Genomic DNA, 16,678 nt, shown 5'->3' with positions numbered 1-16,678 from the left:
CTATTAGCAAAAGCCTCCATGACAGATCCCATATAAAGTGGCTCAGAAATTAACTCAGAGGAGCTGGAAACAATTTCTCAACTACGTACTGCTGGAAACAGCATATGCAAGAAGCTGTCTTACAGCTACATGTGTCCATTTCACTCCAATTTAGAGAATGTGCCACAGAAGAGACATCTCTTGAAAAATTCAGGTCAAAGCAGAAAATCAAATCCAGCTCTTAGCTGCATCTTAAATATTGGGTCGCCAGAAGTCTACTGTGTGAAGCCAGGTTTGTAAAAGGAATTAGAGAAAAATATAGAAAGACAGGCTAGAAACATACCACCTTGGAATCTTTCCTGTATAATAAAGGCAGAGGGCTTCCTTTCAAAATATTTCCCTATCAGGGTTTATCTGCACTTGCAAAAAAAAAAAAAAAAAGGGGGGGGGGAGGAGTATCCTACAAGAACTTTGTGGGTCTCTACCACTTTGAACAGAGGAATCTGAACATGAACAGTACAAGTGTGAATTCTTTTACATTTCGAAAGTTCAGGAATTTTTTTACTCAACTGGGCAGTGAGAATGGTTCTCTTCTACCTCTTCTCTCATGACACAAAAATACATGCATATTATTATTGTTTCCAGTATCTGATTGTGAATGTTTCAAAGGGGCAAATATTGAATAGACAAATATAGCAGTTGACACAACTAAACAACAAAGGAGTGGGAAATATCCTAAGCAAACACATGGAATGCATTCACTCCTGAAAATTATTTATTCAATTGCTCATTAACCATTCTCTGGACAGCTTACAAAGGATACAAATATAATACAAATATAGCACAACCTGCATCAAAACCAGAGCTGCCACATCTGCATTATTTATATGCATAGGGACAAAGTTGCCAGTATATTTTTGCTGTTTGAGGTGCAGCTCATGGAGTCAGCCCCTTTCAGGACTAGCAAACTAGCCTCAGAACTCTTTCATCATTGGATAGTATTCTCCTTTAATTCATCAGAGGCCAGGTTTCATTGACCTAATAAAGATTTCATTTTCAAAGACAACATGAAACAGCCTTAGGAAGGGGGAAAAGGAATATTATCCCACTGGCACTCATTCACATGCTGACAGCAAGCCTTCATTCTTTCACCAATATCTAGAACAGCATTTAGGAGTGTGATCATATCCTAAGAGAAACCACTTACACAACAATTCGTCATAGAAGCTAGAAAGTCTAAACTTCTCAACTTCAAGCTCGTCACAAACACACCTATTAAACTGCATTTAATGCCATTTAAATGTGTATAGAATTGCAACTCACGTCTATCAGCTAGAATCAGCAAAATGTGCCATTTCTTTAAAAGAGACAGGTAGAGCTAGCCATGCTGGTTCATGATTAAAAATCCATAGTTGGGCAATATCTTTAGTGGGATCAAAAAAAAGTCTCAGTAGTGTGTAAGCTTTCACGTTCTCCAGAGCTCTTCATCAGTTGTACCAAAAATGAACTTTTCAATATAGGGGGGAAATTTTTAAAAATAGACTAGTTATTGTTTGCAGTCAGCAGTAAGAGTTGGCCTCAAAGGGGATACTGCAGACTAATGGGCCTAAATACCCAAAAGGCATCAGATCGTGTCTGTTCTAATGCCAATGAAAACTTGGTGAAGTAGACTCTATTTCATAGGAAGGAACTGGCAAAACCACCTCTGAGTATTCCCTGCCTAAGAATGTCTTATGAAATTCATGGGGTTGCCATAAGTTGACAGGAGACTTGAAAGCACAGACACACAGAGAGATTAACCACTGGTCAGTGTACAAATATTAGGTTACACTTAGCAATGCATCCTTTTACCTTCCATCCTAAAAAGTCATGGCTGCTTTCTATCTCTCAAAAATACAAAGGCTGGCTATAACTTGAAGATCTGCTCCTGAACCTGGACAAAACAGACAGGCTCCTCAATGAGCATGGAAGAGTAACTCATTCTTTAAGCATATGAACACATGAAGGCTCCCATGAATACAAAGAAACACAGTTCTATCAAACATCTCTGAAATTTAAAAATGTTATAAACCATGCCTAGATGTTCTTCAGCCAGCTGCTCTATTTTCAAGTACCTTATACTAGTAACACCCAAATTTAGGCCCTGGACAGACGGGCGGCAAAACGCCGCCTCTTTTTGCTGTGCATCATTGCTGCAGCAACCAAACCGTGTGGCAACTATGGGCAGGTAGGAAGAAGTCACATAGAGCAGCTTCTTTTTTTTTGAAACATAAAGACTGCGACAAAGCCTCATGACACCCCTTCCTGCCAGCGACGTCTGTACGCTGCGTGTCGCATACATAATCATGGTGGCCCCCATGTGGACAGGAGGCTGCCATGATGGCGGTGACCTTATGTACTAGGGTTCAGGAGCATGCAGTTGCTGCACGCTCCTGAACCCTAGAATCGGCACCAGCATGCACCTTCCCACCCATATGTACTGGGCCTTAGACTCCAAATTTACTGGCTGTGAAGGGGAGTTGCAGACTTCACATCATTCAGGACCACACAATGTGCTTTGTAAGCAAGCTTCTCTGACTAGTATCTGAGTAATTTTTATTGTATGCCAACCAAAGAACACTGGTTAGAGGGCCGCATGGAAATGAGAGGTGGGCAAAATGCAGCCCTCTAGAGGTTGGGCTGCAACTCTTCTGCCATAGCCAGCATTGCTACGTGAAGGATGCTCAGAGTCTAACATCTTGAGGGCATCATTTTGCTCAGCAGTGATAAAAGGTAACAAATAAAATAAAGAAAAGGGTACTTATATAAAAATCAAGCTTATTGTGCTTGATATAAAAGCCAAATTAAAAATTATCTGGAAGCCTATATAATTTAGATAACTACTTTGTCGTGGCTTGGAAACTCTCAGAATACATGCAAAAAAGAAGATTATGCATTGAGGTATATAATTTCCATAAAGTGTTACTAAGAAAGGTGAGGGCACAGAGCAGTTCATCATGACTTCAGGCAAGTGCACATGCATGGGAATAGTTCTAAAATGATTCCTGTGGAACATAGAAACAAGAAACAAAAATCAGTCTGTAGTAAGAATGGAATCACTAAAATGCTTTGAGGTTCAAAGAATTCTGTTATTACGGCTTTTAAACTATGCCCCTAAGAACCAATAATTTTCCTTGTGTTGTGACTGCAAGAGTGCTTTGATTACTCAGACCATAACTCTTTGGTCACTAATCCAAAGAAGTACCTGGTCTTTAGCACATTTTCTGGCTAATTGACCTTCAAAGGGTTTGTTGAATTCTCTGTGTGCTTAGCTTTGAGACACCTCATCTGGCTTCTTTTCTCTGTCCAGTTTCCTTCCCTTCTTCCCAGGTTTGTGAGAAAAAGATTAAAGGAATCATGTAAGATCAGAGAGTTAAATGAAACTTTAGAGATACCACTTCCATCCCTGTAGTTTGAAAATAAATAAATGCATATATACAGATCATCACTAATGTAACAGAGACGAAGGCTCCACCTCACACTTTCATTATTTTGTTGTTAGTATGTGCCTTCAAGTCAACTCTAAATTATGATGATCCTCTTATGTGATTTTCTTGGCAAGATTTTTTGAATGAGGTTCACCCTTGACTTCATCTAAGGCTGAGAGAATGTGGTTTGTCCAAGGTTATCCAGTGGGTTTCCATTGCTGAATGGAAATTTGAATCCTGGTCTTCCAAGCCATAGTCCAACATTCAGACTACTGCACCCTACTGACTACCCCAACATAAACTGGAGCAAACCAGCCTATGTATATTGAGTACAATGTGATACACAGAACGCTTATAGTCATGTGTGACAAACTAGTCACTCCACCGAACAAAATTTTCTATGCTGGTCCTTCAGGGTGTATAATGAAATCTTCCATGGCTAGTCCATTTCCTGAAATATAGTGAATGCTAATGTATTGAATTCAGAACAGAAGTTCAAATACAAAAACCAAATAGAGATTCCTCTGTTTGAAATGGAATTCTGGATAAGGGAGACTCAACCTGTAGTATGCAGGAGCCCTGGTGGCGCAGTGGTTAAATGCCTGTACTGCAGCCATTCACTCGAAACCACAAGGTTGCGAGTTCAAGACCAGCAAAAGGGCCCAAGCTCGACTCAGGCTTGCATCCTTCCGAGGTCGCTAAAATGAGTACCCAGATTGTTGGGGGCAAATTAGCTTACTTGCTAATTAGCTTACTTGCTGTTCACCGCTATGATCTTTGGAATAGCGGTATATAAATAAAAAAAAACAAATAAAAAAACAAACACATGTAAACAGCAGTTATGTATCCCCACTGCACAAAACAATGCTTTTGCTGGTTGGTCTGATGACTGATAATCTTGTCTTTGATTGAATATGGCTTTTCGTGAAAAATAAAAAACAAAAAACACTCTGCACTTACAAATTTTCCCAAAGTAGAACTAGTTACACACTGTTCCTCAAAAAAACAAAACAAAACAAAACAAAAAAACAGAGTGGGGAGGTTGTGGACAGAGAAATTGAAGGTTTACCAATTACAGGCAAACAAGTAATGTGATCTCAGTAAATACCTTATTTTAGAAATGAAACAGTTAATAGCCCCTGAAGGTTAATACAGGTAAGCCTAATCCTCCAGTTCAACAGCAGCCTGACATCCCTTTTCTGAACATCAAACAGAAAAAAACCCTTATTGTATGTATAAACTGATGGGACAGGTGTGATTGTCTGGACAAGTATGAAGATGGAAGATGAAAAGGGACAATTTCCTAGTTAACCCATTCCAGAGTGTGAAACTCCCTTCAAGTAGACAAGAAATGTTCAACTCAGCTGGCTGTGTAATTGTTTTTAACATGATATTTTTATATATTGTTTTTATTGTTATGTATGTACTTTGATGTTGGAATTTTAATCTGTACGCCGCTTTGATCATTACAGAAAAGCAGGATAAAAATAAAATTATTATTATTATTATTATTATTATTATTATTATTATTTTATAAAGATAAATGTTTCCATTTAACTGTTTGTCACTTTAATATCTGCAATATCCTAATATCCTTCTGCTCCACCATCTATTATTTATCCATGGTATTTTCATGTGAAATTATTCAGGTTATCACCAAGATATTAAACAACAATTATAAACATTATGAACCCAAAACTCAACCCAGCAGTAAGAGACTTGTTTCTATTCCTTTCTCAGAAGTTCATATATTTTCCCCCATATTCAGAGAATTCTGTACCAGAATATATCTTCCAGTGTCACATTTGCTATCATCTGCCAGCAATGCCTTTCTGTATTTCTAAGTAAAAGAAAGAACAGTCAACCATCCAAATCCAATATGTTAATATTCTGAAACCAGTAGGAAAATATTTTAGTCTAACAGGTCATTCTGTTATTAATTTTAAGTTGGTCATATTGGGATAACGAATACAGAAGGGAATCTCCTTTGTGAAATAAAGTGAATTGTAATTTATCCAACAATTCAATTCTGTTCATTTGGATCTAAACAGAAACAAATGTCAAGACAATCATTGTAGCATTGATGGATATCACCAACTACTTTTACTGTGCAGGTTCATTTTGCTTGCATGAAGTCTAATTTTTAATGTAATTCCCATTTACTTTTTCCTTCCTTTCTTTTTCTTTGTATCTATACCAGACAATTGGGGATCATAGTCAAAATTGCTGAAATGCCAGCAAGTGTTTATAAAGTAAGCTCAGAAGTGATGACTCAAAACGGTGAAGGCTTTGGAAACCATGGCCTATGAGGAAAGACTTGGGGAGCTGGATATGTTTAACCTGGATAAGTCAGTTAAGAGATGATATGACAGCCCTGTTTAAGTATTTGAAGGGGTGTCATACTGAGGATGGAGCAAATTTGTTTTCTGCTGCTCCAGAAAACAGGACCTGGAACAATGGATGCAAACTAGAGGAAAAGAGATTACACCTAAACATTAGGAGGGACTTCCTGACAATAAGATCTGTTTGATAGTGGGACACACTTCCTTGGAGAAGTGGAGTCTCCTTCTTTGGAGGTCTCTAAATAGAAGCTGGATGGCCATCTGCTGGGGGTGCTTTGATTGTCATTTCCTGCATGGCAGGGAGTTGGACTGGATGGTCTTTGTGGTCTCTTCCAACTCTATGATTCTATTATTCTAAACAAAGAAATGTATTAAAAACACAAAATTAAAATGGTTTAAAATGTATTTAAAACATAATGAAAAGGATAAAAAGCACAACATGTCCATGGCACAATGTATTGCTTTGATCATACACTGTTTACCTGGATGCCAGAAAATTACTATAGACAGCATCGCTCCCAAACATCCTTTCCGGCCCGTTCCTAACAGAAAAGCCTGGTATACGGAAGATCTTCGGGAAATGAAGCAGGCCGCGCAACGACTAGAGCGCTGCTGGCAGAGACATCAGCGCCTATCCGACAAGACACTCCATCAGAGTCTTTTGAAGTCCTATAGAGTGGCAATAAGTGCAGCAAAGAATTCTTTCTATGCTGCACGTATTGCGTCTGCTATCAACTTCGGTTGATACACCAACTGCGACCCTACCTAGACCGAAGGCACCTTGAAATGGTGGTACACACTCTGGTAACCTCTCGTCTAGATTTCTGTAATGCGCTTTACATGGGGCTACCCTTGTACCAAGCTCGGAAGCTTCAGTTAGTGCAAAATATGTCAGCCAGATTGGTCATCAGTTCATCAAGGTTTGACCATATTACACCTATCTTAAAAGATCTTCACTGGCTCCCTATTTGCTTCCAAGGTGTTGGTTATTACCTATAAAGCCCTACATGGCTTGGGCTCGAGTTACTTACGGGACTGCATCTCCCTATATAATCCGCCCCGCACTCTTACAACATCGGGTAAGAACCTATTGGAAATAGCAACCTTTAAATATGTTGCTACTTCGCAAAGAGTATTCTCATCATCGGCTCTGAGACTTTGGAATAGTCTTCCTGAGGAGATCTGCTCGGCGGCCTCGCTAGAAACATTTAGAAAAGCAGTTAAAACTGAGCTTTTTAGCCGAGCATACCCCACCTGATATGAATACCGATATGAATGATATGCCCCCGTCTGTGTATGATCCCTGTCTTGCTTGTTGATGCTATTGTTTGATGTTGGATTTTATTGTTTATAGCTGCTTTTAATTGAATTTTTATGTAAGCACTGTGTGCTGTTACTTAGTCTGTAACCCTGCTTCGATCCACTGGGAGAGGCGGGGAAACATAAATAAATTTTATTATTATTATTATTATTATTATTACTGTAACTACATTTATTGAAGTTTTTAGATATTAAAACTTTCTTATGTATTACTTATTGATTATTTTTCCCTAGACCTTTCTGTTTGCTGTACAGCACTCTTCTGTACCTATGAAACATTTCAAAATGATCTCTAGTGGGAGAACTGAGTGAATTTCAGTACATTAAAACAAATTTAGGAAGGAATATACTTAGATGATTTTGAAATCTAATCCTTTATAACACTGATAGATGTTTTCAAAACCTAACCCTTTATAACAATTTCTGGAACTGTTTCTTTCAATGGTTAATGTGCGCTATTAAAATAGAGTATACCTGACTTACTTCAGTGACAAAACTAAGTGCAATGTGTTTAGAGTTTTGAGGAGGTTTCCCACCCAGGTACTGTCCAGGCTGCTGCATTGTAGGTCTTCAAATCATAACATAGAACCAATTACAAACAATTAATAACCTTATTTCAGACTAGTAAGAGAGAAGTATGCAGCACTGCATGAAAAATAACTAGCCCCGTTTTTGTTGTTTTGTGCCTTCAAGTGATTTTCCACTCATGGCGACTCCAAAGCATCCCTATCATAGGGTTTTCTTTACAAGTTCCATTCAGAGGGGTTTTGCCAGTACCTTCCTCTGAAGCTTGTGACTTGTCCAAGGTCACTCGATGGATTTCCATGCCCAAGGAGGGATACAAATCCTGGTTTCCCAAAGCTCTTGGGGCTGTCTGCATATGTTCCACCACCACCACCCCCGCCTCGTGTCATCCTATTTGAATTTCACAACACAAGCCAAAACCCTGGGGTCAGGACCAAGCCCAGTCCTGGCAGACTGGATGCAGATCTGGTGAATCTGGTCTGACCCTAAGGTAAACATCCCTTACCCTGCATCAATCTGATCCCTGGTTTGCCATGGAATTTCCTGGAAACTCCATAGTAAACCCTGGTTGTTTAAACGGCCCTGCACACTCCTTATTTTTCAGCATTGTTGCTCCTACTGGGAAGCTCCCTACTGCTACATCTGATGCAGAAGCAGTCATGAGGACCAACCCAGTTGAGCACCCCAGGCCAGAATGGCCCATCTACTCAGGGGCCTTTTCTAACATTCAAATTACTACACCACACTGTCTCTACTCTTCCTACATATCAGCTAAACCAGGGAGGGGAATGAGTGGCTCAGTATTGCTAAACTGCAACTCCTATCAGCCTTTGCCAGCAGGGTAAGGGATGGTAGGAGCTGCAATGGACCAACAGCTGGGGACCCGCATATTATCCATCCCTGATGTAAACACTTGGCCTTATGTCAGCTTGAACATGGGTCACCAACTTGCAGTTGTTCCTATATCTCAAGTTACTGTAAAATGTAGAAAGTTCAACAGTTCATTCTTCGGGCTTTAAGACATATTAAGTATTTGCAGAAAGGATTTTTTTTTTCTTTTAAAGAAAGCTCAGAAAACTAACTTAGTTTGCATAATGCCTGACTAAAACAGCCTGCAACACATTTGTAACGCAAAAGCCATTATGAACTCTGGAGCAGAGTGTGACAAATCAAATACAAATGTTTCAATTTGAGTTTTTCTTTTGGGGAAATCTATTACTACAGCATGATTTTTAATTTGTTTTCAAGGCAGCTTTAATTTCTCACAAACCTTATCAATCCCCAACATGCCAAAAAGAAATGGCAGGGTGCAGCAATTGCTTTCTAACCAAATATCTTGTAGCCAACGTTAGAATTTGTAATCTGATATGTACTGTAGACCTGGCAATCCTTTAGCCGCTACCACCACATTGGGTCACCACAGGACCTTATGAAGGGAATGTGATTTAGAAACAGACAAACTAAGGAGGGAGCCTTGTTCCCTGGTCTGCAAACGCACACAGAGTGACAGGACATCAGCTATTGGTTTTGCCCATGGATTTAGCAAAGTGCCAGGAAACCAGATACAATACTAATTAAAAGGATCAAATGGAGAAGGTACTGCATCATGAAACCTTTAAAGTGGCACTTACAATGGTTGTTTCTTGTCCTGCTTTAAGATCTAAGACCCTGATCAATGGATCTGACCAGTTGGTTGTCCCAAATGACATTGAGATTCTCATTATATTACAGTAAAGTTAATCTTGCACTCCTGAGAGATGTTTTTCATTTATGGTAATGCAAACATGCAGCACATTTTCCAGCTGATGTAATAACTGTCTGATTGCCAGCCAAACCTTAAATGAAAAGCTGTCACTATAATTTACTGTCACTGGCATTCTCTACACAGCACCACACCTTCAATTAAATAAATGGAGGCTAGAAATAGGAGTACAGTAGAACATTATCAAGCAAGAAAACTAATTGAACAATTCAATACATACAGAAGTAGAGTTCAAAATTTAAACCAGTAGGCATTTTTCTCTCAACTGGTCAACTTATAATCATATCTATATTATTTGAACAATATAAGGAGCCTGCAAGTATGATGCTCATACAGGGTCAGGAGTACAGTAAAACTATTCTCCTGGGGGGCGCTGGGAGTGGGTGAAGAAGGGTTTAACAAAAATAACCCACAAATAATGTATTTCTATTAGGAATCACACTGTAAAGCTTCCAAAAAACCCCCAATTAATTTAAAATACATTTTTTGCACAAGCAAAATAATTGCATAAATTCAGTAACAGTGATTATTGCACCAGTTGTTGTTAACTGCTGTCAAGTCAACTTCAACTTTTGGTGACCCTAAGAGAGACCTTTAAGTTACCCTATCATAAACTGCCCTGCTAAGGTCTTGCAGGCTCAAGACCTTGGTGGCTTCCTTGAGAGAGTCTATCCATCTGGAATGTGGCCTTCCTCTTTTCCTATTGCCTTCTACCTTGCCAAGCACTATTGCCCTTTCTAGTGACTCCTGTTCCCTAGCATTAGATCAGTTAAAGCAGTCTTTAACTGGATTATTTCAGCAGTGCGTTTTGGACCTAAGTAAGGCATGGTTTGTCCCACCTGAATGAGTGGGATTTTAGTCCTGACTAAACTGCACTACTGATTCCAGTGGGACTAGAATATGACTAAATGTTGGGTCCAGACTGAGCTTTGGAGAGGAGTCCTAAACTGGAGAAAAGTCTTCATGACTGCATTAAATTTCAAATAGCCAATATTTTGAATTGTGCCAGAATGCACCTTCAGAAATGAGTAAGGGTTCAACTTTAACATGCTTGTTCACTTGGGGCTAAATTTCTCCCTCAGCATATTGCTTGGCTCCAATTACACTAAACACTAGTGCGAAGGCCTGGGGAACATCACAATTTCACCCATATTTTCAAGCATCTGCAATTCTTGCACAGGTGTTGCTATAAGGGCAAAAAGGTTATGACCCTAAGATTAACTTAATGGATATTTAGGTATTAATGTAACAGAAGGTGAACTAATATCCATGTTCTGCACATATGGAACAAGAATGAATATAAAGCAAACAGACACTTTATTTCTCCATCTAAATTCTGGAATGACTCAGATCATTCGAGAGATCTTAGCAAGCATTTTATACTTCAAATGTACAGTGGTTGACTCAGACTTCCTAAACTGAAGTCAGTAATTTGATGCACATACTTGCAACACATATATTGAATGAACTATAGGAACCAAAGAAATGTACATCCTTACACTGATTTACAGCACAATTTTAATGCTTGCTTGACAACCATCAGGCTAAGATATTAGCTCCCTCTTTCCAAACAGAAGAATATATTCTCAAAGAAGGCACATTAATAACTCTTGTTCTCAAGCTTTTTGATCCAAACAAAAATCATTAGGTTGTTATATGCCTTCAAGTCAACTCTGACATATGGTAAACATATCATTTGGGGGGGGGGGGTCCTATCTTGTCAAGACTGATTCAGTCAATAATCAAGGAAGGGGAAGGCAGCTTAAATATCAATTGGTTTACCTATAGGCAAATTTATGAAAGATTCAAGGTGGATGCAAAAATGTATGGCTTTGAACCAGAGATTAAAAATGTGGAACTTGGAAACATTTTATATTCAGATAAAGACAAATTAATTGGCAAAATTTATGCAACACTTTTAACCTTAGAAATGGAGGAGGAAACAGTTAAAGATCAGATGATAAAATGGGCTAGATGTATTGGTCATCCAATTATGTTAAACCAATGGGAAAAGGCATGGAAGGATGTTAAGAAGTTAACTCTTTCTCAAAGTATTAGGGAAAACTTTTTAAGGTGATGTATTTTTGGTATCTCTCACCGTACAAAATGGCTATGATTTACAAAACAAAGAAAGAAAACTGTTGGAAGTGTAAAAAGAAAAAGGGGACATTTTTTCATTGTTAGTGGGAATGCTCCAAAGCAAAACCTTTTGGAGAATGATTAACAATTCGATCAATTACATAATGGGAACAAAGCTAACTTTAAGACCAGAGTTATACCTATTAGGGATAATGGAGGGGGAAATCAACAAAGAGGATGAAAAGGCAATATTTTATATGATCTCCCTGGCAAGGATATGTTTTGCTCAGAGATGGAAGAGTGAATTAACCCTGTCTAACGAAGAGTGGTTATTAAAATTATATGAGGGAATGGGCATGGATATCTTGACCCAAGCATTGAAGAACGAGTATGAAAAAAAGTTGTTGGACAATTGGAAAAAAGTAACAGTCTTCTTTGAAAAAGAATGGGGTAAAGCAGCAACATATAATTTAAAATAGAAAATCTTGCCAACCTCTCTTCAGTGGTATCGGGATATATAAGTCTAACATGTAACATGTAATCTTTTCGAAGTAATCAACTCTAGTAAAGGAATAGTAAAGGATAGCCAAGTTCTAACATTAAGATTCTGACTGGTAGGAAGGAAGTCAATTTGTTGTTGTTGTTTAATGTTTGTTCAGTATAATGTGCTACAGGATAGGTGTAGGATAGAAAGGGGGGATTGTGGTGAGGTGGGTTTTGGGTTTTGTTGTTTTTCTAACTGTTAATTGTTGTGTTTGATCTGAATCTTGTGTAAGTTTTCATATTACTTGTTTATCGATTTACATTAATGTATGTATGTCTTCCATCTCTGTTTTTTATATAATAAAATAAATTATATTTAAAAAAGATTGATTCAGTCAAGATTGATTCAGTGGGTTGCCACTGCTTTCCTCTTAGGCTGAGAGTGTGTGAGCTGCCCACAGTTACCCAGTGTATTTCCATGGTTGAGCAAGGATCTGAACCCTAATCTCCCAGAGTCCTAGTCCAAACCTCAAATTACACTACACTGTGCCGTATTTCTCCAGTGGTCTCACACTACTGATTGTCCATTTGACATACAACTCCTTAAACCTCCCTATGACGTGGCACAAAGCAATTAACAGCTATGTTTCTCCAATATCTAAGGTGCTACCACAAATGCTGCAGAACCAATAATGCATAGACTCTTATGATAAAGGAGGAGGCATCTGGATTGTTAGCAAGGTCTCTTCCATTGCAAGGATGACATACTGTCATGGATCTCAAGTTGTGCAACCAGAAAGAATTTATATAAAGTTTTTACTTGTTGTTAACTGCCCTCGAGTCGATCTTAACCCAAGGCGATCCTGCTGATGAGACATCTCCAAGACCCTCTGTCCTCCACTGTTCTGCTCAACTCCTGCAAACTCATATTCATGATCTCTTTAATAAAGTCCATCCATCTTGCATGAGGCTTTCCTTTCTTTCTATTTCCCTCTACCTTTCCTAGCATTACTGTTTTTTCCACTGATTCATGCCTTCTCATAATGTGTCTAAAGTACGACAACCTAAGTTTGGTCATCTTGGCTTCTAGGGAGATTTCTGGCCTGATCTGCTCCACAGCCCATTTGTTTGTCTTTTTGGCTGTCCATGGAATTCTCTTCTCCAGCACCATATTTCAAATGAGTTGATTTCCTCTTATCCTCCTTCTTAACTGTCCAGCTCTCACATCCATACATGACAATAAGGAATACAATGGCTTGTACAATTCTAACTTTTGTGCTCTGTTGTATATCCTTGCATTTTAGGATCTGGTTCTTTCATAGTTGTCCTTCCCATTCTCAATCTTCTTCTGATTTCCTGGCTGCAGTCTCCATTTCTATCAATGTTTGATCCCAGGTATGATAATTCTTTTACTATTTCTATTTCTTCATCTAATTCAAATTTGTTTAGGTTCTCTGTGGTCATTACTTTTGTTTTCTTTATGCTTCTACCCTATTCTAAACCATTCTCTACTCCCTTGGTAACCACGTTCATTTCTCCCTAATTGTTTAGGAACTTCCCTAAAACTTCTGAAGAAGAATTGTAGGAGATACACAGGGCTGTGAGGACTAAAATGTCCTCTTGTGTGACATTTCTTCCACTTGTCTTGTTTAGGATGCAAGCTGAAACCTCCAAGTAAATGCTTTTCCATGCAATCAGTATACATGGTAACTATCATCCATCCCCCTTGCAAATCAGGACTTATTAAAAATTGTGTTGAGGGGAACTAGAATTAACAGCAAGAGAACTTCTAGATCATATTGTGGTTTGAAGTATGCCGTAATATGGGGAATGAGTGGAGCAATCACAGCATTTATTTCAAAGGTGCTGAAAGTGAGGTGATTGAGAACCTAAAAACAAAGATCAGCATCTAAGAATGAATCAGGCCCATAATTTTAAGAAAAGCACTTGCGTGTTTATCTCACATAGGCAGGTAACGACATCTAAACTTTTGTTACCTTCAGTTGCTTTTATGTAATATCCATTCTCTTTACTTGGTGGAACATCTAGGAGCTGCATGACTCTATCCAGCAACCCATGAATTACTTCAAAACCAGGGTTTTTGTTGTAGTAGATGGCACAGAGATGCCTGTGGTTTCTTGCACCAACATCTGTAGGGGGAAAACCCAAGTTGTCAATTTTGTAAAAACTTGTTTTAAGGATATTTCAAGCTTTAGGTCCTATCTAGTATCAGTCTTTATTTTCGTCTACATTTTGGTGAGTCTGTGAAGAAAGAAAAGGAAAACAGGCAATGCAGCAATATTACTTAAAATATTAATAAAAACTCTCTCTTGAGGTTTACAGCTTTTACTGTAGTAGTAAACCTATACTCAAACAGTAGCAAGTCAATTAATTCATGGAAGCTCACAATTAAATATCCTACCTGCCCCATTTAAAAAAAGGTTCTAGCATGGAGTTCTCCCAGATACCTGCACTGTTCAGCCATAGAATTTACAGACATATCCAGTATGCAAAGGGATCTTTAGACAGATAAACTCCACAGTGAGAACTCTGGGCCTTAATTAGGAAATACTCTAATGGGCTCTTCTCCACAATTACAAAAGACAGATTTGAAATACTGTGCTTGATCATGAGGTTCATTCACTAACACATCACACAGAAAATTTGCTGCCAAAGGTAAACTAAACTTTTAGGGACAAGTCTCACCTTTTCCTGATTAACTAGAAACCCATTGCATCATTTGATAAAATACATTTGTTCTGTTTTTCAAAGAAAAGAACTGCCAAGTACGTTAGCATAAATTACATATGCACTATAGAGACTTCAAAGTGCTGTCTGAAGATACTGTTAAATGCAATTTGCTGGACAGATAGCTGGCTTTTTGTAAAACAAAAAAAAAAATGTAATGACAAAAACCAAACTGGTATATGCTGCCCTCTAGCAAGAAAAAAAAGCACAAAACACTTCCATTTTGAAAAAGTCTTATCTTTCCCACATTATTACAAGATTAATGTTTACCCACTATCTAAAACATTATTTTATGTGAAAAGAAATAAGAAATAAATAAAAGCAAAATGAGGAAACATTTCGCTACATTCAGCATATCTCCCTGCAGCCTTTCCCTAAGAGCTCTCCTACCTCATGGGCTCTTTTTGGCTGTAGGTGTCTAGCTGAAGGCAAAGTGCCTGAGAAGAGAGGGTTCAGCATCAGGCACCCACTGCTTGCTGTTAAAATCAGAATCAAGCTTAGATGAGCTACCTTTTTGGAGTACAACATCAAATGCAGTTGTTGTTCAAAAAAGTAATTTATCCAAACCTACTTCCTTGATACTAAGTAACAGCAGAACTGTACGCTTTAGCACGCAGATCTGCAGTTGTAACAACTGGTTTATTTGATGTTCATTTAAGCTCAGTGAGTTTAGGCCTATTTTTCCCATGAAAGTGATGTTCAACCTCTTTATAAGACAGATATGGACAACTTGTGGTATCCAAGTGTTGTTGCTGTACAAATGCCATGATTCCTTACCATACTACAATGGCTAGCGCTGCTGGGAGATGAGAGTCCAGCAACACCTGGAGGACTACAAATTGTCCACCCTCGTTATCAACTAACAAACTAGACATCTTGGCTAGTTTTAAATGTGTCAGCAGTTAATATGTCAATAAAGCTTAGGAATCTTAAAGTAGTAAACCCAACAAATACTTGCTGGTTAAAGCTTGCTGGGAAAATTATTTATATTCTATCAAAACATGTGATATAATAATGTGACACTATATAGTGCAATAAAATATTCTTAATATTGTATAGGTATGATAACATGTTATCTCAGAAAATATGATGCGCTCACAGACACCCACTTCTGTACTATGCACAAGAAAGGAATCCAGCACAATTTCCAGTTGTGCAACTGATAGCACAACCATCTGCACAAGTGACTATGTGCTTAGAGCACCACAAGAATAAATGTACCACTTGTACAACTGGAAAAGCATATAGTACTCTGCCGAAAGGACCATTTTGCTCCACTAAATGTGATGCTGTTGTTGCGTGCCTTCAAGTTATCTCTGACTTATGGCAACCCTAAGGAAAACCTGTCAGGGGGTTTTCTTGGCAAGATTTCAGAGGCAGTTTGCCTTTGCCTTCCTCTAAGACGGAAAGAGAGTGACTTGCCCAAGGTCACCCAAGGAGTTTCCATGGCCAAGCAAAGATTCAACCCCTGGTTTCAGAGTCAACACTCTGAACTAACACTCAAACCGCTGCACCACACTGGCTTTAAGCTTTTGCTTTTTAAGAGTTTCAGAATATAGTGGGCCTTTGGTATCTGCTGGGGTTTGGTTCCAGGACCCTCTAGGAATAACAAAATCCATGAATATTCATGTCCCACTAAATACAATAGCATACTAAAATGGTATCTCTTGTGTAAAATGGTATCTCTTGTGTACAATGGTGTTTTGGAATTTATATTTGATTGAATATTTTCAAGCCATGGATGGTTGAATCTATGGATAAAGAATCCATGCATACAGAGGGCCAACTGTATTCTCTCCCTCTGAATTAATTCTTTTAGAATGTTTCACTGAAAAGTCTCACAAGGGACCTCTAATCAATCAGGTCCACAAATTAACTAGGCCGGATGTTCTATACTGTAACATATTTTAACAAATTAGAGAAAAATTATGTATACAGATTGAGCATCCCTTATCCAGAATTTTGAAATAATC

General features: G+C 38.4%; 1 protein-coding gene across 1 annotated transcript in view; it reads right to left on the bottom strand.

Moving 5' to 3' along the window:
* The window catches only part of LOC149318207 (phenylalanine--tRNA ligase beta subunit-like), a 41,378-nt gene that overhangs the window by 2,116 nt on the left and 22,584 nt on the right, over positions 1-16,678 (bottom strand). The window contains exon 16 of the mRNA XM_089509238.1: positions 13,955-14,107. Coding sequence (XP_089365364.1) covers positions 13,955-14,107 — 153 coding nt within the window. The remainder of the gene's footprint in view (positions 1-13,954; positions 14,108-16,678) is intronic.

Source organism: Sceloporus occidentalis, unplaced genomic scaffold (genome assembly GCF_023333645.1).
Source record: "Sceloporus occidentalis isolate IW3139 unplaced genomic scaffold, rSceOcc1.0.p SCAF_2, whole genome shotgun sequence".
Taxonomy (NCBI): Eukaryota; Metazoa; Chordata; class Lepidosauria; order Squamata; family Phrynosomatidae; genus Sceloporus; species Sceloporus occidentalis.
This window is presented reverse-complemented; position numbering and strand designations above follow the sequence as displayed.